Consider the following 25957-nt stretch of genomic DNA (forward strand, 5'->3'; position numbering starts at 1 on the left):
TAATCAAAGATCCACAAAAGCAGCTCGTTATGTTAATTGGATGCTTGTTTTCTAATGAAATGCTCTTCTCTCTCTGATAAAGTCTCAAGTAACCGTGTCAGAGAATGCTCGTCTTTTCTTTTTTATCGTGTATTCATCATCTTTATTATCTTTGGTATGTTTTAGTCAGCGTTTTTTGTCTTGCCTTTATTATCTTTTCAAGCCTAACATTGATCATTTTCAATGTATTTTTTAAAAATGATCCGCTCAATACAATTTCAGTGTTTTCATTTTTATCACCCTCATCATACAAGAGAACATTATTCAACATAATTGTAAAGTTGTGCTCTTTTTGGTGTGCCCGCTCTGGCCACCATGAGGCGGTAGTGTAAATAATCCCTTAGACACCAACGAAGAAGAATAGACTTCCTCAACATTCAATGACAGATTGAAGATTACCTCCTCCATGCTCAGGTATGTGCATGTTATTTATAAATACAGAATATAAAGTTGCAGATTGTTGAACAACATGCACTTACCTTATTTGCAATTGAGACTTCTAAATCCTCCCAAATGTCATTATCTCAACATTTTCCTACTGAAATATGAATGAAAAGATCAGTTGAATTTTTTTTTTTTTTTTCTAGTGTGATTGGTTGGCTATGAGGCAACAAAGAATGTCTGCGAGATGCTTTTAATGCAAAGTGACTGGCTGCAACATGAAAGGAGCCAGATGAACAATCAGTTTGGTGCAGCTCTGCTCGAAAATCAAGCAGCACCACTGTCATGTGATGTCATGAAAGGCAAAGCAGGCTGCGACCTGTCTTGGCTGAGACAGATGTTCCCCGGCTCTTGTTAGGTGAGCTCGTTAGCGCCATCGGCTTTCTGCGATTAGCGGCGATGCTGATGAAAGGTCATGTTGGGGCGCTGACTGATGTCGCCGATATTTAAAGAAATTTCCGATTAATCGGCCAATTAATTAAATTTCATGGATAATGTTGATTTGACAGTATTATTTGAATCTAGTTTTTTTTAATTCTGATTTATTTCTACGTACTTATGCAAAGCATCAAAGGCATCTGGTTTTGAAATGTGCAAGTGAGTGTCTGTCATGTCCAGCCTTCACGCAGCCGTCCATGCTGCTATCAGCATCGTTCACTCTCTCTTACCTCCAGTCAAGTGATTGAAATGCAACGAGCGTGTTGCCGGCCGGCTGGAAGGAGGTGCAGAAGAAAAGAAGCGCTGCCAACTGACATCCCACTCGCGTTCGTTTGTCACCTTTCATGGAGGCTTAGATGCACCTTTTCTTTCATTCGCTTTCCACTGCGTGGGGGGCGGACGACGTGACATCTCCACGCATTTTTGGACAAAAGTAGACATTTTTTGGCCAAAACTTTGTTTAAAATCACAGAACATGTGCCCGAATAATCAGAATGTGTGGGGCCCCAATAAAACTTAACTATAGGATTTGTTTTCTAATTTAATATTTTTTAATACATTTTTATTGTAGTTTTTTCATTTTAATTTAATTTAATTTAATTTAATTTAATTTAATTTAATTTAATTTAATTTAATTTAATTTAATTTAATAGAGGAAGGACAGGGAAAGGTGGACAAAGCACCAGTGTGACTCGGAAGCGACTCGGAAACTTTTTTTGTCTTCTCCTTATGATACAATACAGCGTGTCGGTGTTATCGTAGCGTAGTTTGATTTATCCGCCTTGCCGTCACTGTCATCTTCATTTCACGCAGACAACAGCGAGCCGAGATGCGAACAAAAACAAAACGTGGCCCGCAGGCCTCATCAACAACATCAAAACATGTCCGCCGTGAATGAATCATCCGTTTGATTCATTGGGCCCGATTAATTCCGCGGTTCATCAGTGACGCAGGGTACGGTCGGTCGGCAGAGCGCCCATGCGTGAGGACGAGACAATCGTAAAATCATCATGGATTTCCACGGGCCATGTTTGAAGTCAATTTGCAAAGAGAATTGAATTAAAGTCAAATTAAACTGAGATCAAGTCAAATTATTCATGCGAGTCATCAGCAAAATGTTTTCATGTGCGTGATTTTTACATCCGCTTGGTAAAATTGATTATTAGCATCCTGCAACAAAATGTGGCTTCAGTCTTTAATCTAGCAAAAAAAAAAAAATGCTTTTCTCAAGGTGTTGTATTAGCAGTCGTCGTTAAGCTAGCTCCGCTGTCCACGCTAATGATCTCCCGCCGTTGTTTTCCCGCCCCGATTCGGGCGGCGTGTTTACAGTTTAATGCCGCTCATCAAATTCTCCTCCCGCACAAGAAGCCCCACGGCTGCGTTGTAGCTTTAGCGCCGGGCGGCTAACAGTCCCATTAGCAGGCAGGTGAGATGAATGAGTTCCCCCCCCGCCATGAGGCTGCCGTTGTCGCGGGGCCTTAAATCAATGGCGGCTGGCAGGCGTGGAAACAAAGCGCCTGCCAGCCGATGTGCCTTCGGAGACGCCCGCCGCCGCGTTCACCTCGTAGCGCCTTTTAATATTTTATCAGCGACTCTTTGCTGAGAAAATGTTGCTACTCGGATAGAGGTGGAGCACACTGTTACTCCAGGTTTTTATTATTTGTAATCATAACGTGTAAAAAAATAAGCATAAGTCAAATGAATAAATTACAAAATAACCCAGTTTTGGGTGGGTTTGTACTAGCAACCATTTTCGTGGTTTCTATTGAAAAAAAACCTCCCGTCTGCCTTCTCCATCCATCCATGCATCCTTCCATCTGTATTTTCCAAGTGGTTGCGGACATAATCGGCGAACGGCTCACATCACATAATGGTGGCGGATCGCCCGCCGTCTGTCGTCTGGCCGTCCGAGTGTCGGCGACTCTCGCGGCGCGCCAATCTGTAATGACAGGTCGGCTTCCGCACCAGCGCCGTCGTGTTCCGTTTGTGGCCATTAAGGCCGGATGTGATTTCCTTGCTTGACATTTGCACACATGCGAAGCCATTAGTGGACAGTCTGAGTACAAAACACCTTTCAGGAGTCCGTCATTCACAGCCCACATGCGCCTTTAATGGAATCCCTCCATGGAGAAAAAATACTTTTGGCATCTACCACGGTGCATCCTCCATTTTATCAGACTCTTATTTTTGGCCTTTAGATAAACGACTATCCGTATCATCTTGACATGCCGGTTGCATCCATCCATCCATCCATCCATCCATCCATCCATCCATCCATCCATCCATCCATCCATCCATCCATCCATCCATCCATCCATCCATCCATCCATCCATCCATCCATCCATCCATCCATCCATCCATCCATCCATCCATCCATCCATCCACCCAAATCCATCCATCCATTCATCCATCCATCCACACATCCACCCAAATCCATCCATCCATCCAGTTCCATCCATTCACCCAAATCCATCCATCTATCCATCCATCCATGCATCATTCCATCCATCCATGCATCATTCCATCCATCCATCCTTCCATCCATCCATCCATCTATCCATCATTCCACCATCCATTCACCCAAATCCATCCATCCATGCATCATTCCATCCATCCATCCATCCATCCTTCCATCCATCCATCTATCCATCATTCCACCATCCATCATTCCATCCATCCATTCATCATCCATCCATCCACCCAATTCCATCCATCCACCCAATTCCATCCATCCACCCAATTCCATCCATCCATCCAATTCCATCCATCCATCCATCCATCCATCCATCCATCCATCCATCCATCCATCCATCCATCCATCCATCCATCCATCCATCCATCCATCCATCCATCCATCCATCCATCCATCCATCCATCCATCCATCCATCCATCCATCCATCCACCCATCCATCCATCCATCGACGCGTGACTTCATTAGCCGACTAATCCGCTTCGGTTGAAGATTAGACCAGAAAAGTATCCGGGTGCTAATGGGACCTCATGGTTGCCCCCCCTGTGTTTATGTTGCTGTCTCACTTTCCACCCAATCCCCAAAGAGATGTCTTCCTTAACACGCATTCCAATTGATGCTTGGTTCCCGCGTGGTGGCTTCTCTGCTGACATGCCTCTTTGCTGCACTTGTTACAGAGCCAAGCGCTTGGACGTCTTTCTAGCCTCGCATGAAGAGCTTTCAGCCATAGAGTTAAGTGGACGCCGTCAATAGAAGTCAAAGTTGTATAGCTGGAAAAAAAGTTTCAGGCGCCTTTAAATGCAAAGCGACGCAAGGACAAAACGCTGTCAGTCAAAGGCCGTTTCATGAGTACTTGCTATTCCCGACCGATCCTTGGCGCAGCGTCAACACATTGCTGAGAAGACCGTGAATAGACGTCGTTTTTTTTTTTAACTCGGGACTTTCCATATAAAAAGGTGTTTTTGCGTCGAATGAATGCGAGATCGGACTATTTGTCAAGTCGTTCAATTAGCGTGTATAACGTGTCGCTGTGTGCGGGTATGTGTCAATAGGGGTTGTGGGAAGTACAAATACGTGACTGTTCTTGAGTGGGGTTTTCAGGGAGTCTTTATTTTGCTCACATCTTTTGACTTTTATTACATTTGAAAACAGACGTCAGACGTGATGTAAAAGCAGATAAAGTCTGCCTGATGTTTCTTGCTAATAGTTTTCGTTCTTTTCATTCTTTGTGTTAAATCGGTTGCTAAATATTTACATATAAATGAGGTGACGATACATTTCTCCTATTTGCTAAGTTTGTGCTCAAGCCAGAACCATGTCTAATACAAAAATATGTCTCTTTGGTGCCGTCTGGTGGCATATTGTTGCAAGTTTCACTTCATCCGGCCATAGCCTTATCTAATAGGAAAAAAACTGCTTTGCTGCCATCTTGTGGCCGTTATAGGCAATTACTAAGCAAAAGTAAATCTGCGCGACTGGACAGCAAGATTCGTTTTTGCTTTATCATCTTTGTATTGAAGTACATTTCAAAGTTTATTTTAAATTATTTATTTAAAAGTTTTTCAGCAAAGTTTTTATGACTAATATTTTTTTGAAGTATCGGTAGGTCTACTTAAGTACGCAGTACTTGTGAGTCAGTGCAAGTGACTCTTATTTACCTCACCACTCTCCAATGTAATCGTCTTTGCTTTGCACCCCAGCGTGAAATGACTTTTGGCTATTGAGTCCACCCCCCCCCCCCCCCCCCACCCCACACACACACACACACACACAAAACCTGCCCTACTTTCAGTTCCCATCAATGGCCGGCCACCTAATTGTTGTCGGCAAGGGGGCCTGAGATTGACACAGCATCAGCCGCCCCCTCTGGTTGTTAATCATATTTGTGGCATGACGTGGAGAGAGACGTGAGAGTCCTTCACGTGACATTTGGTGGCATTTAGCAATCCGAGTAAGTCAGCAAAGGTTGCCATGTGCGAGAGGCTTTGGATCTCTACAGGTGGAAAATATTTTATACATTCGATGTGTGTGGAAACCGCAAGAGAAGACAATTTGTAGTATCTAAGCATCATGCAGCCGAACAGTAAGTTGGACTCTTGAGTGCAATTAAGGAAGGTTCTTCTTTGTCTCCAAAGGAGGCTGCTGTGGGTGTTTTCTTGACAAAGGTTTGGAGGTACACACACATACACACACTTTGTGAGGCGGTCCAACTCCTCGGTGTCGTTCCGCTTAATTAATGTTGTACCATCTGTCTGTCTCCTGAGGAAGAAGACCTCCAGCTGCTTTCTTTCATTTCACCTGCGTGAACGTGTGTGTGTGTGAGTGTGTGTGTTGATGTGAATGACTCGGGCGACATTTTTACGAGCATGTATCTCTGCATGTTGTCCGATTAAAACAAAGGTCGAATATCCTAAAATGTCAAATCAACTTAATCGATATTGTCGTCAAATATTGTTTGTGTTTTGCATATATATTTACATTTTTTTTTTTCAAAATTTGTAACTCTTAATTTTGAACTCTTATTTGCTGAGTCATCTTGCATGCATGCTTCAGCGCTATCGATCACGGAAACGAGTGATTAACGAGACAAATTAAACATTCTGCCCCCACTTGAAATATGGACGTGAAATAAGAAGAAGTCTGGCGCTGTTAGGATTTAAAATGCATAGTAGATAGCTCATAATGTCAAATATGCTGACCTCATTGAAATGATCCTTCTTTAAAGTTGTTCCGGATCTATAAATCGATATCATAAATGTTTGTATTGAGCCGCCCTGTTTCGAATTTTATGCTAAAAAGTAAGAAGTTGACTTTTTGTTGGATTCTAATTCATGGAAAAATATCAAGTACAATTTGAGTGTGAAATTTGTGTTTACATGCCGACCCGATTCCATTTTCTGACATCAAAATTGTTTTGATTAAATTGTACTTCACCCCTTGTGTCGAGAAATATCGAATCGTATTCAACAAGAGAGGGCCAAGGGTTGACCCTTGAGGGACTCCGCATCACTGCTATTGGAAATTAGAAGAATAGAAAATAGATTTTAATTTCGTGCAATTTTAAGGACAATTTGTCATCGTTTCGGGGATTTTTTTTTTTGGTATCCAAAGTATCGGTGCTTGGTATCGGTATCACGTAGGAGTCATACAAAAGTGGTATCAAACATCTCTCAGAAATAAGACTTAATAAAACTGATTTATTTCGTTACATTCTCTTATATTATGTTGCGTCATTATTGTTGCAGTTATTTCTCGAACAGTATTTCCTTGAGTGCCATCCTTAATCGATAAAGTAGCCTTGTTACCGCCGCTACTGTTTACGGCGCCTTCTGCTTCTGTCCATCGGGCTTTGGGCACGCCGCCGTCAAACAAATCACGTCGTGTCTCTTCTCACTCGCAGCTCCTTTTATTGTTTGTCCATCACTCTGATAGGCAGGAGCGACCTTGAAGCCTCACATATTCGCCAAGGACGGCGAGCCAGCCGGGAGAGATAGATTGGAAAAACCATCACGCTATGTCGGATGACGTCTGTTCGGCTCCATTTCTATGCACACGTTAATTTATTTATTTTTTTTCCAGCTGTATAGAACAAAAGTATTGGGACTTGCATGGTGATCTCATCTGCACCGGTCGATGAATAAATGGTGATGGAAGATTAGAGGTCGCTTCAGAAGGTCAGCAAGCATGACCAGTGAGCATTAACCTTGAGAGAGAATGCAAACGTATGAACCGAAAGTTCTTTTTTCAAACATTCCGACTGATAACATTAAAACCTATCGCGTTTCCCCCAAACGTCTTCTGCTCGAGACTCAAATTAGGAATTCGGTGTGGGAATGTGGCCGAACGACAAAGAAGTTTTAATCGTCCAATTAATTAAAACAAAAAGTCAAATGTGTAAAATAATTTTTGGTCCCTTAACACATAGCAAAAAGATGAATTACTGCAGAACTTTTGAGTGCTCAACAAAAAACTTCAACATCCGAAAGTCTAGTTGAGCTTGTTTGGACATTTTTGAGCCTGATAAAAGGAGGTCTAAGTTGTGGCGCAGGTAGTGTCACATGATTTTGGTGAATTTGGCACAGGCAGAAAAGTTCTGCACTCTGCCGATATACGTGGTGGATGTCATAATATTTCAGTGCTGTACTTTTTGGTCTCAAAGTACTAGCCTCATCCTAGCTAGCGCTAAGCTAGTTCGTCTCTCAGGTCTGTCAAGTTTGAAAACTGTCTGTTGCTAGCTAGTTAGCCGGCCAGCTATTCCCATAACGGTCTTGCGTTACCATGGAGACACACAGTGGACAGCGTTATCGAAATAACATATTTGCCTGTCCCTTCATGTTTTTATTTGTATTATTTACAACTTGAGGGCAAACGATTCGACTTCCATAACCGGGGGGCAGCCTCACATTGGAAGTTTAATGGTCCACCAAACAGTGCAATGAAAGAGGAGGCAGGGAGATGAACTGAGTGACAATGGCCCGCACGCACTTATGCTGAATATATGCATCCATTTTTTTTTTTTTTTGTACCCGTGTGGCTTCTTCTCAACTGCTTCTCATTTCCACACTCGACTTGTTCCTCCTGACTGTCTTTATCGGCTGCAGGTCGACGGCGCAAGTGGCGGAGAAGTCGTGCATGTCATCCGAATCCTTCGAGTGATGGCACAGGTACGAGTCAGCAGTGTGTTTGTTCGTCATAAGAATACATATTTACGATTTAGAGGAATGAACTAGCCGATGTTGGGAATGGACAAACTTGTTTCTGATGTGAATGGGCAGATGGAACTTTGTGTCGCTTGTATACATTCAAAGGCAAAGCCAAAAAAAAATAGCTTTTGAAGAATTATAAAATTAATTCGGTCTATAAATGCCAGATGTTAGGTTTCATTTTTAAAAAAAATCATTTTTATTGTATTTTATGTTATTTTAAATATCTTTTTTAGGAATTTCGTTTTTGTTAGCTATAGCGACCTCAGATAGATGGATGTTTTCGTGTGAGTTGTGGCGTGAGCGAGTCCAGTGAAGGATGAGCCGAGTGGCAGCTCACACTTTTGATTTCCCGCAGGCGCAGTGGAATTCCAAATGTGTGTTTTTTTTTTTATTTTATTTTTCTTCTTCCCCATCCTTATCCTGTCACCTCCATTTTCATACTGGTGCCAGCTGGGGTTGGGCTGCCTTGTGTTTTGCTGACATGCACGCGCTTGGCTTGTTATTTACCCAAGAAGGTGACGCCGGCTGACCTTGGCGTCACTTTAAATTTTCAGTGCTGAATGAAAAGCGGGCTCAGCGACACCTCTCATGTTTGAGCATGTGACACAACACAAAATCCTTTTTAGTCTTGTAAAATGTGGCAACATGTCACGCCGCAAATCCATCATGCAAATCTCTTTTGCACTTCCACCATAATTCTATTAACTCCCTCTCAGTGTTTATCATTTCCAACCTGGAGACAAAAGTTTTTTGCAAGTTCTTTGGACGATTCCGTTATCTCGAGAGCGTCGCGTAACAATTTCAAGCGGCGGCGGCGGCGGCGGAAGTCGTGTGTTTAGCTGCAACTTGTAATTGCTTTGGGACGAGCTCTAATGCTTCCTGTGGAGGCTAAGAAGCCAAGAAGACGGATAAGCTGAAGGGGCGGGATGGACACGGAGTGAGTGCCTGCTCTAATTTCACACTGATATTGCTTGTGTGTGTGTGTAGTGTGCTTAAATGACCATGTGGAAGAAATGGATAACAAATAGAAACAATCACTGCAAAGCAACGCCGCGACGTAATCACATCTTCCCGAATCGTCTATTATTAAATCCATGCGATGAGCTCATTTGCATAATTTCTTTTTGCACTCATCACGTCTTAATAATAAAACGTCTTATGACAGTGAACCCGTTGTCGCCCCGAGGCGCTGTCTTGACATCATTGGCCAACTTTACAACTAAGTGAATTAGCGTAGTCAGCAGACAACAGCGTAATTCCGCACAGGCGTAAAAATAGACCTGGCCCTCCGCGGCTCCTCGCTCACCCTCTCGCAATGTGTCGGCGTCAGCGCCACGCACCTGCCGAGGCCACGCTGTTGGTGTGTGTGTCTGAAGGTCACGTAGAATGTCAGATCTTCTCAGTGACTAGAAAAAAAATGCTTTTATGTGCAATGTGCATTACAGCCACCTACTGGTCAGGAGTGGAACTGTATGTAAAGTTAGATACAATGAGTTTCAGTTTTTCCGCTAGCAGCAAGTGGAATTTTCCACTCTCTAAAAGAAGGTTGACCATGGTGAATCAATATGTGGCACCTTTGTGTATATCTTGGGGCGTTTATTTTGTTCCCTCGCAGGCGATAGATAGCGTGATGCAGGAAAGCGTGCTCATGAAAGTTGAAGAAATGAGCTCCGCACTCCACTGGGTGCTGAAGTGAAGTTGAAGCGTGGAGCAAGCGGAGCAGAACGAGGCTTTTCTGGCTCTATGAGCAGCGGCCGTCTATCGCTGTTGTTGTTTGCAGCTTCCGAACCACTCGCACGTTATCTTGGGCGGTCGCTCAGTTAGCTTGTTTGTTATTGTTGGTTGGTTAATTAATTGGCTAAATGGACAATTATCTTGATTGATTTTTTTTTTTGGGTTCAAGTGTTTGGGTTGTTTGTTCACTGGTGATTTTCTTGGTTAGTCAGATTGGTAATGGTAAAAATAGCATAATTATTATTAAATTCTTTTTCTTTATATCTCAAGGCACCGTAGAGTGCGTCGCATCACAAAAGTAGCCGTCATAACGAATCAGGCCAATCACTCATGATGCATCATTAAGTCAAGACATTACTCATCGGATCAATAACGCACCCTGTGGATCAATGAGGCTTTTTTTGACCTGTGCGGGATGCCGTTAATTGCATCAGCCTGCCAACTCGCCGACGAGTCTTCTGGGAGTTTGACGGCGACCGAGCTCGCCCGACCTGTCCGATTGCGTTTATCTCATTTATGTCTCGGATCGGGAAGCCGGTTGGATTATCGGCATAGGTGCCGACGTCGCTGATAAAGGAGGTTTTGTCATTAGAGGGCCAGTGGCAGATTTGAGGCTCATGTTTTTGCCACCTGGGAGCTGCTCTGTCATCTTGAAAAATACATTTTACATACAATCATATTACATATAGTCAATATGAGGGAATCTATTGGAATGCGACTTAAAAACAATCATAAATTTGTGTCAATAAAGTTATAATTGAAAAACAAGTGGAAAAAAAACATTTTGAATTGTAAATTTTTGTCAATAAAGTTATGATACCAGTGAGAAAAAATTTGGAATCGTAAATTTGTGTCAATAAAGTTATGATTGATAAACAAAAGTTGTAATGAACAAGTGGGAAAAAAACCCATTTTGAATTGTAAATTTGTGTCAATAAAGTTATGATACCAGTGAAACAAAATTTTGAATCGTAAATTTATGTTAATAAAGTTATGATTGTAAAAAGTTGTAACATCCGAGTAAAAAAAGAATTATGTTGCAAGAATAATGGCATATAGTTAGTTTGGACAAAGATATACAGTTGTGAGATCAAGTCTTAATATTATTGGAGAAAAGTCAAAACAAAAAACATTGTCGTCATTTTTTCGAGATTTAAATTGCAATGTTACAAGGAAAGAAAAAATGGTCAAATATGTATTGCGCTGATATGTAAACACTTCAATTGTTATTAAAGTCCGTGTGGAATAAATTGGGTCTGTACGGGCGCCGGTTTGAGCCGCAGTCATGTTGACAGCTGTGGCAGCCGCGTGGGAACCGAGAAGCTCTAATTGAACGGAAAGGCACTTCCCGGCTGCTTCTTTTCCTGTCAAAGGGATAAATATAGAAGTTAGCGGGAAAGGCGAGCGGTGCAACCACTTATTAAAACGGCGTAAAAAAACACAGCAATATAATTTGAAACTTGGAAGTTTCCCGAAATGACACATTTCGGCCCTTTTCGCCCGGCTAACGGCCCTAACGTACGCCACGCGTACCGTGGAAAAATTCCCCGATCTCGCCCACGCGGATGAAGGGATTTATTTCTATTCTATTTATTTCTCATTTCTCAACTCTGTCAGGAGAGAAACAGCCGACGTGCATGGAAACTCGTACAAAGACTATGTGACCCATGACTGCTAAGCCTCATGCGGAGAAAAATCGGAGAAAAACAAGTCATGGTCGCATAAATTCAGCAAAAAATTTTGACAGACAATAATAAATAAAAAGAAGTTGCAAAATTCTAAGAGTGAATTTAAAATGGATGTATTTACTGTAATGTCGGAAAAAAGTTTTCCGTACATAAATCGCTAAATACAATTCATCCGATTAATCGATGGACTAATCGATTCTAAAAATATTAGCAGGCCAAGTTGTAAGAATTTTCAAAAAATTTAGTTGTACTATTACAGCAAAACTACATCCAAGGTATCCATTGTCATTTATTCTGCAATAAAAGAAAACACACTTCTCCAAAGTTCCACACTGGTGATGTTGGCGCTGTTCTGGGCCCATTACTTTTCTTTTGAAGCCGAGTGTGAAATGGGCTTTAAATCACTTTGGCCGCTCGCAGCCACATTAGCGACTCGCGCGAAAAGGCCGTCTTATCTGTTTGGCTGCAAATGAGCAAAGTCATTATTGCGGCTTCTTGGGTTCGGCGAAATGCAGCCCGAGCCAAAATCCTCTCAAAGACGGCACGACAAAGGAGGAGGGGGGGATTAAATGCGTTGGGGACACACCAGAGGGCACCGTCGACGACTTCATTTGAAATTATCGGCTAAAGTACAAAACAAAAAAGTAGCTTTGCTAGCTCCTGGACTTGCGGTTTATTTTCAGACGATTGTCCTCTTTCGAAACTTGCGGGGAAACTTTTTTTTTTTAATATCATTTGCATCCTTTGAAAAAAAATCAATGTTATGATTTTGTTATTGGATTGTCGCTCAGAAGCAACAAGAGTCATTTAAGTCCCGTCAGTCATCCCTCAAGTGTGTCTAATGTTGAGCGGAGGTCCTCTTCCAGGCAGGGCAACGCGGCCCCTTTAATTACAAGTACCGAACAAATGTCGGCTGTGGGGGTTCAGCCATCATGCCTTTGTGTTCTATCGGCCTCCGGCGGCGAGGCGAGCTACTCGGAACCTCTCTCGCTCTCTCTCTCTCTCGCTATCTCTGTGTGTTTTGTCGGGAGATAGAAAATGACAGCGTCCCCACTCTCATCTCATCTGGCTCTCAGGAAACTGTCTGCTGTGATGAATCATCTCATCATGCTGAGATGGAGAAGAGGAGGGAGGGGCTGTAGAAGTACACAGTTCCTGTTTGGAGGTTTCTAAAGGCACCCTTTTTGACGATAAAAAAAAAATACAAACATGCCTTGAGATGTGGCTGGCCCGCGGGTCGCTGGGCTAGCTTAGCAAATGTTAGCATGCTAAGAAGCTAGTTGCCTCAGGATGTCCTTTTAATAAAGCGTAGGCGCTTTGATGAGGCAAATTCCGTTTTATGTTCTACATTAATCAGCGAGCTCCACTTGTTCCTACCCCTCCTCCTTCTCCTCGCAATGCAGGCGACACCCCAGGATAGCGTTTCTGCCCCGTCGGTGGCGTGTTCAGAATAGGAGCTTCTTAATTAGGCCTCTGATGCTCCAATCAAGACTAATGACGGCCATGTCTCCACAGAGGTGCACTGGTTCCATGTACTTAAAAGTACTTCAAATATAGCTTTCTTGCGCTAAGCTAGCAGCGCAACAGTTAGCATGTAAACATTTTCATTCTAAGGTAATTTAAGAGCCAAATCTTTTATTCCTCCTTCCAGCTCAGAGTGAACATCAATATTGTTGGAATTGTATGGATGAATTTGATCTTTTTTTATTCTTCCCGCAAATCCCTCGAGCTGGCCGGCGCCAAGATGAGATGTTAGCTCGAGTGGCGGCTTTCAATGTAGCATATATAAACACAATCAGATGACTCGGCCGATTGAAATAGGAGGCCTGTGGTAGTAAAAAAGATGTAATCACTGCGGCCTTTGTGAATAGCTGGCACATGAATATCTCCAAGCTGCTCCTCCTACGCGCTTGTCATCTGAAAGGCTTTTTTTTTTTCTCCTTCCACGCTAACACACACCATTATTCCTCAAACTAGAATGATGGTTTCCTCATCTTGACATCTGCTGGGCTCCTCCGTCATGTCCGCCATTGGCTGTCCTACATGGGGGGGAGGTGTTTTTTATTATATACTAAAGAATAATTATAGAATGATGTAGCATCGTCGTAGCTAGCATAACATTTCATCCAATATTAGCCGTAAATTACAAGATGTCTTAATGCCTCAAACTCATTGCAGAAGATGAGTAAACAAAGTTTGAAAAATGTCACCTCGAAGATGATGAAGGGTGTTCCCGCCCTCGGCTGCGAGATAAACACATTTTCACCTCCGTCTCTGTAATAATGATAGATGGGGAGGCTTTTTTTTTTTTCTTTTGGCAAAGCATTCGTTAGCTTGCGCAGGTTGGGATGAAGCTTTTATGTTCTGCAAGGGTACAACACAAAGTCGGAGGCTCCCCACGGTCGTACGCCAAAGTTAAGACGGGACCCCTGGAGAGTGACATATGATTTAGAATGACATCATCAGACGTTGAGGATTAAGAGGCCTGAGGTTAAATTAACGCAAAAGACTTTCAAGTGGATTTGCAAAAGTTTCCCCGGTGATACAACAGCGAGTGCATTATTCATGGAAACTACTCACCTTTAAAGGTGACGGACGGAAAGGGAAGTGGCATTCTGCCTTTTTTGCCGCTCCATAGGCTCTTGACAAGATGTTAACCTGTTAGGTCACTGCTCACTAACTCCTCAGAGTTCCTGAAAATGAGAGGGGAAGCCTAAACAAGACGTTTCAAGTCATTCCAGCTTTTATTTGTTTTAGGGATTGCGGGGCCTGAGTGTATATGGAGGTTGCGGATTCCCAAAAATGCAAGCCGCCTTCATCCTCCACTCGTTCGTCAACTACTTGGAAAAGCAGAGCAAGGGCAAAAAAAAAAAAAGTGAGGATGAGAGATGCCGCCGAGGGCGCTTTGCTACACTTCACAGGCAGACATCTAATTACTTTTCTACCTAACTAACTAACGAGGACTCGCAGCACAGCAGGGGGAACAACAAATATCTTGCGGTCCCAGCATAAACATGGTATATATGCTCTTTCATGAACAAAATATTAAATAAGAAGCAAAAAACAAAGTCAAATATTATTCGTAGAGGTCGGGGACCAGACATTGACATGAATAGTGAATTATGAAATGTGCTTTATAAAAAAATATATAATAATGTCATGAAGTGCTGTTTTTTTTTCACAAATATAAAAATATATTAATTTTTTTTTCTTAAGGGGCTGGAACCAATTAATACCATTTCCACTCATTTCAATGGGAGAAGGTGATTTGAGATATGAACTTTTTTTTTAGCACAGTCACCGAATGAACTAAGTCAAGGCACCGAGTGTGTACGGTGAATCACGAATCAGCGGTGACTCACTTTTATGTACATACACTCAGCTATTAGTTACATTCAATTTCACAGCACATAAAGCTGGCTGTTATTAGTTTTTCCCCCTCTCACACTGCGATGCGTACTCAAAAGCTCGTCAGCCGTGGAATATGCCGTACCTCGGAAATCTCCGAAATCAAATCATTAAACAATAAAGCCCATCTGCTTGCAAGTCAGCCCACTCACTGGTCTTAAAGCAAACTCCGTTATCATTCCGTCCTCGTCTTAATGCGTCTCAAGATAAGCCGTGAGAGCTGTTGCCTTGTTTTTCTAAATGGAAATGATTTCTTTCCACCATCACCGCCATTATCTTCACCTGCATGGAAAAGGTGACTAATGTGTTAAGTGCAGCATAAAAACATCTTAATTTCCATCAATCCTTACAAATGTGACATTTATCGGCAGTCCATGTCTCGGGATGCATCAAAATAACTCAAACGAATAACTCTCCAAATTGCAATATTTCACACTTGCAAATGCACTTAACTAGTTAATTCGTAAAAAAATACAAATTGTATACATATATAAAATAGTTTATTTTGATAAAAATATTGATTAATTCTGGTATATTTTTAAATCAATTTAATCATCATGAATGAAGTATTCATTAAAAACATTGGGGGGGAAAAATGCTAATATATCACAAATTCTGCCGAATGAACACTCAATCCCGCATGGCTCCTTCCCGTGTATCGTTTGGTGCCGCAATTAAATGCCAAAAGTGTTGCAAGGTGCCGCCATGATTGAGAATGTTAATTAAGACCTCGCGGGGGTGTTGTGACATTTGCACGCCGGAGAGGCCGAGGCGTAATGAGGGGCGACGCTGACAGCGTGGGGTTTCAATCGGCACCTGCTTTTTATTGATTGGGACGCCGAGCAATATTTTTGACGATAGAAAGGCGCGCTTTTACTTCCACACCGCACACGTCTTTTGTTTTACAGCGGCGTGTAAATCATAGACAAGCAATCTGGCGGCACGGCCAAACAATGACAGATTGTTTGTCCCGCCGCTTTTTTTCATTCAGCGACGGGCCGCAAAATGTTGTGAGGCTTGTTTCACCCTAAAAAGGAAATTTTGGTATGATGCGAAAAGCCCATAACGAGAAATCACTGTTTGGTCGCTAGCTGATTAGTTGCTACGTTAGCTCACATTTTTGTTTGCGTAGTTGTGGTGTGGAAAATGAGTGAATTTCAAAAAAATATTCACATTAATTAAATTACTAAAACTAAAGTTGAAAATATCATTTTAGCTAACTATTCTACTTGCTAGTTATAGTTTTTAAATTATTTGACGTGTCGGTAGTTGGCTAGTTAGTTTTGGAAGGCAAACTAACAAAAACTTTGTACCGTACTTTTTGGACTACAAGTAAAATTCACACCAGTCAAAAAGAAAAATGCTTTTGTGTCATTGTGAAATGACATTTGTAGAGGGGTGTGTAGACTTTCTATACCCTCTTTATACTATTGTTTGCGCCATTGGTGAAGTTTATTCTGCAGAAAATCTGACTTGTTTCCAAGTGAATTGTGGTGTTGCGCAGCGGGGTTTGTTTATGCGACTGTATGATTTATTTGGCTCCTATTGGCACCTCCCTGAATTCAAAGAATTCCGTCTGCAGGGGGGCCGGAATTACCCTCATAGAGCTGTCAAACTCAGCCGTGGGCCGGTAATAATTTCTTTTATTTTTTTTAAAGAATATGCTGGCTGCTTCACGATGACTTTCTTCTTCTTTTCAAACACGTCGTTAAAGCGTCCGAAAAAAGCTGGAACAACAACTTGATGTAAATGCCGCATTGGTGTTGTTTTGGCAAGACAACTAAAATACAACAATAAAAACGAAGATGAAAATGTTATCAGTAAACGATTTGATGAGGAAGTGAGTGGCTAACCGAAAGAAAGGCGGCGAGCTCATGACAGGAAGTGATCATTCAAAATAAAAGTTTTGCTAAGACCAACTGTGGACTTATGTAAACGTTACAAATCATCGCTAGGAGCGTTCCCAATAAATTTCAGATGAGGTCAGCTTTACTCACTTGCTGTAATTTATTCGTCCACTAGACAAGAAAATGTCGCTGCCTCATGTTTTAATTATGCCCACTGCTACACCGTGCGTGTGTGTGATTGCAGACTCCATTTTTGTGACCCTGTTTTTATATGTAATCCTCGTCGTTTGTCTTTTTACGTAGTTGACAGTGTGTGTCTCCGCCTGGTTGTGTATGTGTGCGTCCAGGCTACATGACTCACACGCCGACTTCAATTTCACTCTTTAGGGGTTCCCAAATAGGTGACCGCACAATAAACGTCCTTCTCAGAATGCTTAATCTCCACCCCGCCCCGCCCCCACCCGCCATTGAAAAGACGTTATATGTGGTCAAAGTCGGATCGTTCCATCTGCGCCTGAATTGATTGGTCCCTCCGCCTCTTCGCCGGTGCTCGGCTCGCATGATTGAGGTGCATCCTAATGACGTCCCGGAGGCCAGGCGCCGTTATTGAAAGCGGCGCCAGGCAGATAACTGAAAATTGAAATTCGCTGGAAAATTCCATGAGGCCCAAATGGAAAATTCAAAACTAGAATGCTGGTTAACCCATCCAAACACAGCAACTCCCACATGGATAAAATCGCAATGGAAGAATCCGATGTCTTGCATGTTTTTGATTTTTTATTTTTTTTACAGCATTCACTTCATGTATTCAAATAGCACTTTTGGGTTCTCAGTAATCCCACACAAAAAGAAAGATAAATGAATTCTCGCGGTGTGTACGGAATGCTAATTTCCCTTAGAGAAAATGTGAGTGCTTCGTTCTCACCATTTTCGACAAATGGAAGCATGTCTATCTGTGCAATGAATCACATGTTGGGTGACTGAAAACAACATCCCTAAAAAAAAAAAAAAAAAAAAAAAAGGAGCTGCATTTAGCCTTTTATTGTCGTACATAAAAGCGGCCATTACGGATACAATGTCACCCTCCTCCGTCCTGAATTAATGGAGCCGGTCCAGGGAAGATGGCCGCCATTAACGAGGGAGGGGCAGAGGGGGGGCTCCTTGCCGCTCATTGCGTGATGACAAGTTCATTGTTGGGTCACGACCTTGAACGTAATTTCGGGAGGGAGCTATTCTTGACTTTTTCGTGCGGCAAGGAAATATGTTGAGATTTACGGCACGCTTTGCTAGTTAGCATAAACGCTCTGTATTTATTTTCTAAGCCGTGTGTGAAATAAACAAAAAATCCAAGCAGCGTGAAATAAATGCAAGCAGGGTCTTTAGGGACCAGCCCAAAAAGGCTGCTAATCGTCTATTCATCCAAACATTTTACGCAGAGTGGCTGCGACCCAATTTTCCTTAAAATGTGCAAAAAAATGCAAAAATTATGCTAAAAGCGCCAACGCGCCGGGACTCTTAGTCTAATTTCACCACTTTCCCATCCGAGTGTGTTGTCGGGATATTTTGTCACCTTATTACGCGGCAAGATTGCGTTTTTTTCCCTCCTGTGACTTTTCACATCATCGGCTTTACTTGCGATAATTTCATTTGCATTGAAATGTTATTAGTTAGCCATTTTGGTTGGAGTCGGCCATTTTGGGGTAAATTTCAGTCTTCGGTTCTTCCAATTCACTCTATGGTTTGATCCATTAATGCTTTTTCCTTGATTTCTTATAGGGAGGGGGGGGGGGGAACTCTAATGGGATTATTCAGGGGAGCTTGTAAAAAGGGTTGAAGTAGTTTGGAGAAAAACGAAAACAACAACAAAAAACACCCTGAAGGACAATAGAAGCACTTTGGGCCTCTCCCGTCCCATCTGGCCTGTGTTTGGCGGTGGGAACGGACCGCTTCAGTGGCACGTACTGAATAGAGGGGGGTGCGTATTTTGGCAAGAGTGCCAACCCCCCCCGTCCCCCCGTCCCCCTCCTACCTTGGAAGTTAACGGAAAAACATACATTAATTTAAGTTCTAATGAGAAAATGTGATTACTTTGGGGAGGGGATTGCAGTTTAAGAATTTTTTTTTAATAAATAAATAAATTGGTATACTGTTTATCCTGCTCATCTAAAATAGCTATATTACACTTTTCATATTTTATTTTCATTTTTATTGAGTGATTGATTGCATTTTCTTCTTCTTCACGTGCACAATGAGACAGCGCCATCTATGGAGCAACTGCCACTTGTTGCTATTATGCCAAAGAATCCCCAAATTGCCCATTTTCATTTTTTTAAATAAATAAATCGGTATACTGTTTATCCTGCTCATCTAAAATAGCTATATTACACTTTTCATATTTTATTTTCCGTTTTATTGATTGATTGAATTTTCTTCTTCTTCTTCACATGCACAATGAGACAGCGCCATCTATGGAGCAGCTGCCACTTGTTGCTATTACGCCAAAGAATCCCCAAATTGCCCATTTTCACACCCCCAATGAAAAAATGAATAACACACATCCCTGAACGAGACGCTCATTTTGTTCTCTGATAGTGTTTAAATCCTTTAAGAAGCGACGCCACCCACCGTGAAAATGTTTCACCTTTGTAGATGTTTTGTTTTTCTTCCTGCCACTGATGAAATATGTGGCGAAAGCATCGATCCCTAACTCAATTTCCTCGTTGCGCGGCGCCAGAGAAAAGCAATTATTAGGTAATGTGAGACGAGTGGTGTGTACAATAATTAAACAGGCCTCCCTGTAGATGGTGGGATGTTGCTCGGCCCAACCCCTCCCTTAAACAGCCACTGGACCAAAACAGCCACAAACACACGTCACGCCGAGCTTTAGTTCCTGATGAGGGGCTGATTTATCTCCACCAATAGTCGTGTGGGGCCCCCTTTGTCACGCCGCCATACAAACCTCCCCTTGGTGTTATTGTGTGTGGATGGATGGGGGGTGGGGGGGCTCCCAAGTGGATGAGAGGCGGAGACTTCATCTACATATTGTTTTATGCAAGTTAAAAAAAAGGAATATGTTGGTATTTTTCATAAATGTATACAAATACATTTTATTTATGTTTTTCTAATTTTAGAAGGAAATTTTCATTCATATTATCTGTTGGAAAAATATATATCAGCAATATTCAAAGGACAAAATGTAAGACTCTTTCATGTCATTTTTTTAAAAAATATTTTTTTAAACAAATGATTCCCAGTGTGACCCTATTGGACATAAATGTAAAAATACCTTTTGTTGATTGTGAGCATTTTACAGTTAATGTTATCGTAATAATATAAGTTATTGATTTATCTTTTTTTATTTCTGACATTTTGTTTTTTCCTTTCAACAGGGATGCAAAGCGAGGTTCCTCTATTCCTTGGCTGGGAAGAAATGGAGAAGAAGAGAGAAGTGGCGACCGTGTGATGACCCGGGAAGTAAAAAAAAAAAAAAAAAAAAAGGAGTAGAACTGCTGCGAGACAAACGGCTTCATGGACAAAGGCGCCCAGGGCAAGTTGGCTTCTGCTGCACACTTGATCACTCAGGCAAGGTTAGACTTTCTGGCAGTGGCCATCAGCATACTGGAATGAAACACACGAGGGGGGTGAAGACTTTTTGGGGTTGTCAGTGAAGGGCTCCCCCCTTTGGTTTGTCCGTGTTTGTGCGTCCGGGCATCCGTCGCCGCCTCCTCCATAGCAACAGTGCTTCATAGCAACAGTCTCTTTGATGGAGGACAGCCTTGGAGGCCATTCACAGAGTCGATTTGAAGTACAATACGCGCCACTATCACCATTCACCATCTCAAGGAACAAAACGCTCACAATTTATCTCCCAGTAAATTTGCTTGGACACTTTTAGACTTTTATTTCCGTTTGCATGTCATTCATACTAATCTTTTCATATCCAGTAAAATGTGAGTCAAAATATTGCAATTAGGAAACGTTTCTCCAAATATATTTTTACATTTTAAACTGAATGTGCATTATTATGCTTCTTCATGAGTATAGCATAGCATGGTCCAGGTGTCCCTAATAAAGTGTCTGAGAGTAAAAGGTGTCAAACTAGATTTTTCTTTTTAATGAAGAGAAAGAATTCGACACGCCCTAATTGAACTTTTCCCCTCATCAGTTGTGCATGCAGAATGTGAGCAGACAGTGTAGAAAAGCTTCTTTTCTCGAGTCCAATTCCTGCAGCCCCGCTTTGATCAGTCAATAGCGAGTTGCGTCGGGACGTCACCGCCGGCTAGCCGTCGTTTTTTAAACGCCAAATGGACGCCGGCGGCTTGGTGGAGGAGGCGAGGAAAAAGCTTTTCATGCTTCAGATTTTTTTTTTTCTCATTTGGAGCTGAGCCATGCAAAGTTCACGTATTAGACACTGATCAGTGTTGAGGCAAACCGTAATAAACACCTCACTGTTAGTCAAAAGTAAAGTTTATGATGGAATGTGGTGTCTTAATACAGACGGCTACAAAATGGCGTACTTTCCTTGAAATTTGGTTTCACGACATATAATGGTATTTTTTATCGGAATATTTATAATTTACTGTATTTTCCATTTAATATACTAAATTACTTATGATTTGGAAATTGGTTCACTGTCTGGTAGCTTAGGGGTTGCTAGATGAATGACTCTTGCAAAATTAAAAGTGAATTCTTTAATTCAAAGTTAAAGAACTTTACTTTGGCTGAGGCACATGTAAAACAAAAAATGAGTAGCTTGTTTACATGCCTGTTGTCACAATATGATCTTATATATTACATAATGTGTACTATTTTCAAAAGATGATTGAAGATCGATTTATAACCATCGACAACTATCTGAATGCCACCAAAGTCCCACATAATTAAAAAAAGAAATCAGTCCTTGTATTCAGTGTACTTTTTCGCCGAGCCGTGCACTTTGCTTGCGGGATACTTCAGTCTGTTCAGGGCCATTTTGCGGAGGACGGCTTGAGGCAGGTCCACGCGGCACTTCTCAGCCAGCTCCACCAGATAGATGAAGACGTCGCTGAGCTCATGGGCGAGCTGCTCCCTCTCCGAGTCGCTCCAGTCTGGCAGGCCATCCGCCACCTCGCCCTTCCACTGGAAGAGCTCCGAGACCTCCCCGACTTCGCCCACCATGGCCAAGAGGAGATTGCGAGGCTGGTGGAACTTGTTCCAGTCGCGCTCGTCGGTGAACTCTGCCTGCATGCGACGGATGTCCTCCACGCTCGGTCCCGGGCTGAAAGTGAAGTGGTCCTCCGGCAAGGTACCGGCGTGCGGCGCGGTTCCATTCACTGGACCATTGTCAAATGTCTTTCCGTTTGTGGCCATCATGTTGAAGCAACGTGGTTCAAAAGTATGGACTCGTCTTCTTCGTCCGACTCCCGCCAAACGACCAACCGGAAATACGTCATTTTTTAAAGCCCTGGAATTTGTAGTCTTTCACGTGGGTTACGTGCGTTGAAAAACTACAATTCCCATCTGTCACTGCGCTTCACAAACCAACATGGCAGCGTCCTCCTCTACATCAAGAGTTCGCTACAAAATGCTGAAAAGATTGTTATGGGGTCCCAATATGTCATTTACAGTCCGGAGATTAAACGTAGAATCTTTGCGATATGAATGTCAGGTGCAGAGCAGAGCTAAAAGGTTTGTGAAGATGATAAAATGGAGTAAATTGCGCTCGAGTTGTGGCTAACGTGCTAACTATTTTAGAAGCTAGCTGCACTGTTACTTTTTATACAGTGGCTAGTTTGCCGTGATTGGCAACTTGCTCATCTTTTCTTGTACATCACGTGATAACTGCGAGTTTAAATTATGCTGAGTTAGAAATTTCTATTAATATTTTGATTGGTGTGTTCACTTTGCAGAGTTCCCATGCCCCTGGAAGGCGTGGTCGGCTTGGAGATTCACGCCCAGATTCATTCAAAGACTAAAATGTTCTCGGGCTCAGCAGTCCACTTCCAATCGCCTCCAAATGCTCTTGTGTCCTTCTTCGATGCCTCCTTACCTGGCACGTTACCTGTAAGAACAGTCCTAAGCATCACAAACTCATTTCTAGTCCATCATTAATCATTAGCGCCGTTTTGGTCCCGCCAGGTTCTGAACAAACGATGTGTGGAGGCAGCCGTGATGACGGCTTTGGCTCTCAACTGTCGCATCAACAGGAAGTCGCTTTTTGACAGGAAGCACTATTTCTACGCCGATCTTCCTGTGAGTTTTCGGTCCAAAACGTCATTTCCTGTTTGGTAGACCACTTCAGAACCTTCGGTCAGCATCAGCTATACATTTAGTATGAAGCCATGTTTAATAAGTCATCTCTGATTCCAATTTCCTGTTGACCGGTGTTTTTTTTTTTTTCCTTTCAATCGCCGCATTCACATTTTCTTTTTCTTTTTTTTCCTCTCCGCTGAGGCCATTGTGTTTGTGAAATCCCACCACTGCACTTCACTACCACCTTGCTCGTGGAGCATGAGTCACGTTATACGATACAGTTGCCACGGCAACGCGGGCAGCTCGTACGCACCGAGGGGGCAGCGCTTGAAATACGGGAAGCGGATGAAATATTTATTATTCTCGTGCTTTTCAGGAAGAAAAAAAAAGAAGAAACCTTGAGAGTGAAAAAGCAACAAGACGCCCGCTGCATTTTAATGAACGGGTGCAGCCAGCCTATAATAGTTTTTTTTTTCAGAATTCACAATTGCTATCTCCTTTTTTTTTTTTAGCATAATATTAAAACGGAGTGGTTTTAAGGCTGTGGCGTTGAACTGGTCCTCATTATTATGCAGCAAACATCTCCCAATGTAGAAGAGCACGAATGGGAGTGGGTGTTCAATTTATGCCGTGAAGGAGAGAAATAAGAATAATGTTTTACTTCTGCCAATTTCAATTGAGTTCACCAACCTTGTCTTGCGAATGCTATGTCAGCACGAGTCTTTCCAGCTGGGTTTGACTGCCCCCTAGTGGCAGAAAGTGTGCATTTCTGAAAGTTTTCAAGAGAAAAAAAGCGACAGCCTCTACGAGTAGCCCGATACCTAAAATTATATTTCCCGTCAGGCGGGCTACCAGATCACGCAGCAGAGGCGTCCCGTGGCGGTGGATGGCGTGCTCAACTACAGCCTCCTAGGCGGCAAGAAAGGGAACCAAGTGGTCCGGAAGAACGTCCGCATTAAGCAGATCCAGCTGGAGCAAGACAGCGGAAAGAGCTTGCACGATGACGCCCGAGCACAGACGCTCATCGACCTCAACCGAGCGGGTGAGAGCCCCCCTTCGTGTCCCCCCCGCCTCCCGGAGCAAAGTGACATTGAAGCCTTGTGATGTCACGGTCAGGCGTGGGCCTAATGGAGCTGGTGATGGAGCCCGACATGACGTGCGGCGAGGAAGCGGCGGCGGCCGTTAGGGAGCTTCAGCTCATCTTGCAGGCCCTCGGCACCTGTCAAGGAAACATGTCGGGTAGGACGCGCTTGTTGTCACTCGGTATTAGAAATCACAACTGATGCTGAACAGATTGGAATTTTGCTGACCACTACTGGGGGAATATTTGAGTTCACCAAAACGAATGGTCTCTACAGAGGGCCAGCTGAGGGTGGACGCCAACGTGTCGGTGCACGGACCCGGCGAGCCGCTCGGAATCAGGACGGAGGTGAAGAACATCAACAGCATCCGCTACCTGGCCAAGGCTATCGGTAAGTGCGTCGCGTCGACTGGAATTGACCTCAAAGTGGCCACGGGTTCACCAATCCCCAAAACTGCTGCGTTTTCGTTTCTGTCACGGCCAGACTACGAGATCCAGAGACAGATGGACGTCCTGCGGCGAGGCGGCAGCGTACACAACGAGACCCGCTCCTTCGATTCCAAATCCGGGTGCGCCTCTTGAAAATGAAACACTTTGACAAACATTCTTTGTGCATAATAGTATTTGTTTGTTTTTAGGACGACAGTCCCCATGAGGGACAAAGAGGGTCTCCAGGACTACAGGTGAAACTCTAGTCAGTTAATCAAGTCCGGTAGTCTCCGTCACGTAACGCGCGTCCCCTCCTCTTCAGGTTCATGCCCGAGCCCAACCTTCCGCCGTTGGTGGTGTACGAAGACCCCGACTCCGTTCCGTCCGGCGCCGACGTCCAACAGGCGGTGGTGGTGCAGAGTCTGAGGGCCGAGCTTCCCGAGCTGCCCGCCGTGAGGAGAGAGAGGCTGGTGAAGACGTACGGCATCCTGCCCGAGCACAGCCTCACCCTCCTGGTCAGTCACGCTCAAACTTTGTTGACATAAAATGGTTTTATCGAAAGCACATGAATTTTGTTGCAGAACGAGGACGGCCTGGTGGACTACTTTGAGCGCGTGCTGAAGGCCACCAGCCGGGAGCCCAGGAACGTGATTGGCTGGGTGACCAACGAGCTGCTGGCACTCCTCAAACAGCGAGACCTGAACGTCAGCCAAAGGTGACAACTTCCAGTGAAGATGTGTGGTGATGTGACAATTGCCCTGGTTGTGATTTCAGTCCCGTGTCTCCATCCTCCATGGCCCAGTTGCTGGAACTCCTGGAAACGAGGCGCATCTCCTCTTCAGCGGCCAAGCAGGTCACTCCACATTAGACACAGCATGGACACACAAGGCTTCGGATTCCTCATTGAGTGTGTGCGCGCATATGTGTCAGGTGTTCCAGGAGATGTGGAGGCACTCAGGTGCGAAGACGGCGGTTGAGATCGTCAGCGAGTTGGACTTGAGTCTCGTTAGTGATGTGGAGCAGCTGCACGAGGTCTGCGCCAAGGTCGTGGACTCGCATCCACACGAGGTCGGGAGTCGCCGACACATCTTGTTCATTTTAATGATCAAGAAATAATCACTGTTATTTTCTATGGGGTATACTTATGCCCCTCCCCAACACCCAAAATGTATTTTAATTATTTTTTTCTTCCTTGTTGCATTTAGGTGCAGGCCTTCCAAGCAGGCAACAAAAAAGTTCTGAACAAGCTGATGGGGTCTGTTCAAAAGGAGACCAAAGGCCGAGCCGACCCGATTACGGTGCGTAAGATTCTGCTGGACAAGATTTCAAAAAGGGTGTGAGGGGATTGTCCATATCGATTGAATTCATGTAAATAAGGAACAAATTATTTATTTGTCCATAATTAATAAAGTCTTGATTTATATTTTATAAAGTAGTCAAATA

The 25957-nt window shown here is 43.2% G+C and overlaps 3 protein-coding genes across 3 annotated transcripts in view; 1 reads left to right on the top strand and 2 right to left on the bottom strand.

Annotated features, from left to right (window-relative positions):
* The window catches only part of tma16 (translation machinery associated 16 homolog), a 240789-nt gene that overhangs the window by 44959 nt on the left and 169873 nt on the right, over positions 1-25957 (bottom strand). The window lies entirely within an intron of this gene.
* dctpp1 (dCTP pyrophosphatase 1) lies at positions 21450-22217 on the bottom strand. The gene has a single exon (XM_049720254.2). The coding sequence runs from the start codon at positions 22123-22125 to the stop codon at positions 21667-21669; it is 459 nt and encodes a 152-aa protein (XP_049576211.1). The 5' UTR covers positions 22126-22217; the 3' UTR covers positions 21450-21666.
* On the top strand, positions 22276-25946 carry gatb (glutamyl-tRNA(Gln) amidotransferase, subunit B). Its single transcript, XM_049720241.1, has 13 exons — positions 22276-22440; positions 22662-22815; positions 22891-23004; positions 23848-24046; positions 24121-24243; positions 24363-24476; positions 24570-24654; positions 24724-24768; positions 24837-25029; positions 25096-25229; positions 25289-25367; positions 25445-25582; positions 25720-25946. Exons 1-13 carry the CDS (start codon positions 22298-22300, stop codon positions 25852-25854), a joined length of 1656 nt encoding a protein of 551 aa, XP_049576198.1. The 5' UTR covers positions 22276-22297; the 3' UTR covers positions 25855-25946.

The sequence above is a fragment of the Syngnathus scovelli genome, chromosome 5 (assembly GCF_024217435.2).
Source record: "Syngnathus scovelli strain Florida chromosome 5, RoL_Ssco_1.2, whole genome shotgun sequence".
Lineage (NCBI taxonomy): Eukaryota > Metazoa > Chordata > Actinopteri > Syngnathiformes > Syngnathidae > Syngnathus > Syngnathus scovelli.

Bases quoted from the DNA above. Each gene is read 5' to 3' on its own strand.
- dctpp1 (XM_049720254.2), bottom strand. From the start codon at position 22,125: ATGATGGCCACAAACGGAAAGACATTTGACAATGGTCCAGTGAATGGA.
- gatb (XM_049720241.1), top strand. From the start codon at position 22,298: ATGGCAGCGTCCTCCTCTACATCAAGAGTTCGCTACAAAATGCTGAAA. The intron at 24,477-24,569 runs GTAAGTGCGTCG...TGTCACGGCCAG, and splicing joins CTACCTGGCCAAGGCTATCG to ACTACGAGATCCAGAGACAG. The intron at 24,655-24,723 runs GTGCGCCTCTTG...GTTTGTTTTTAG, and splicing joins TCCTTCGATTCCAAATCCGG to GACGACAGTCCCCATGAGGG.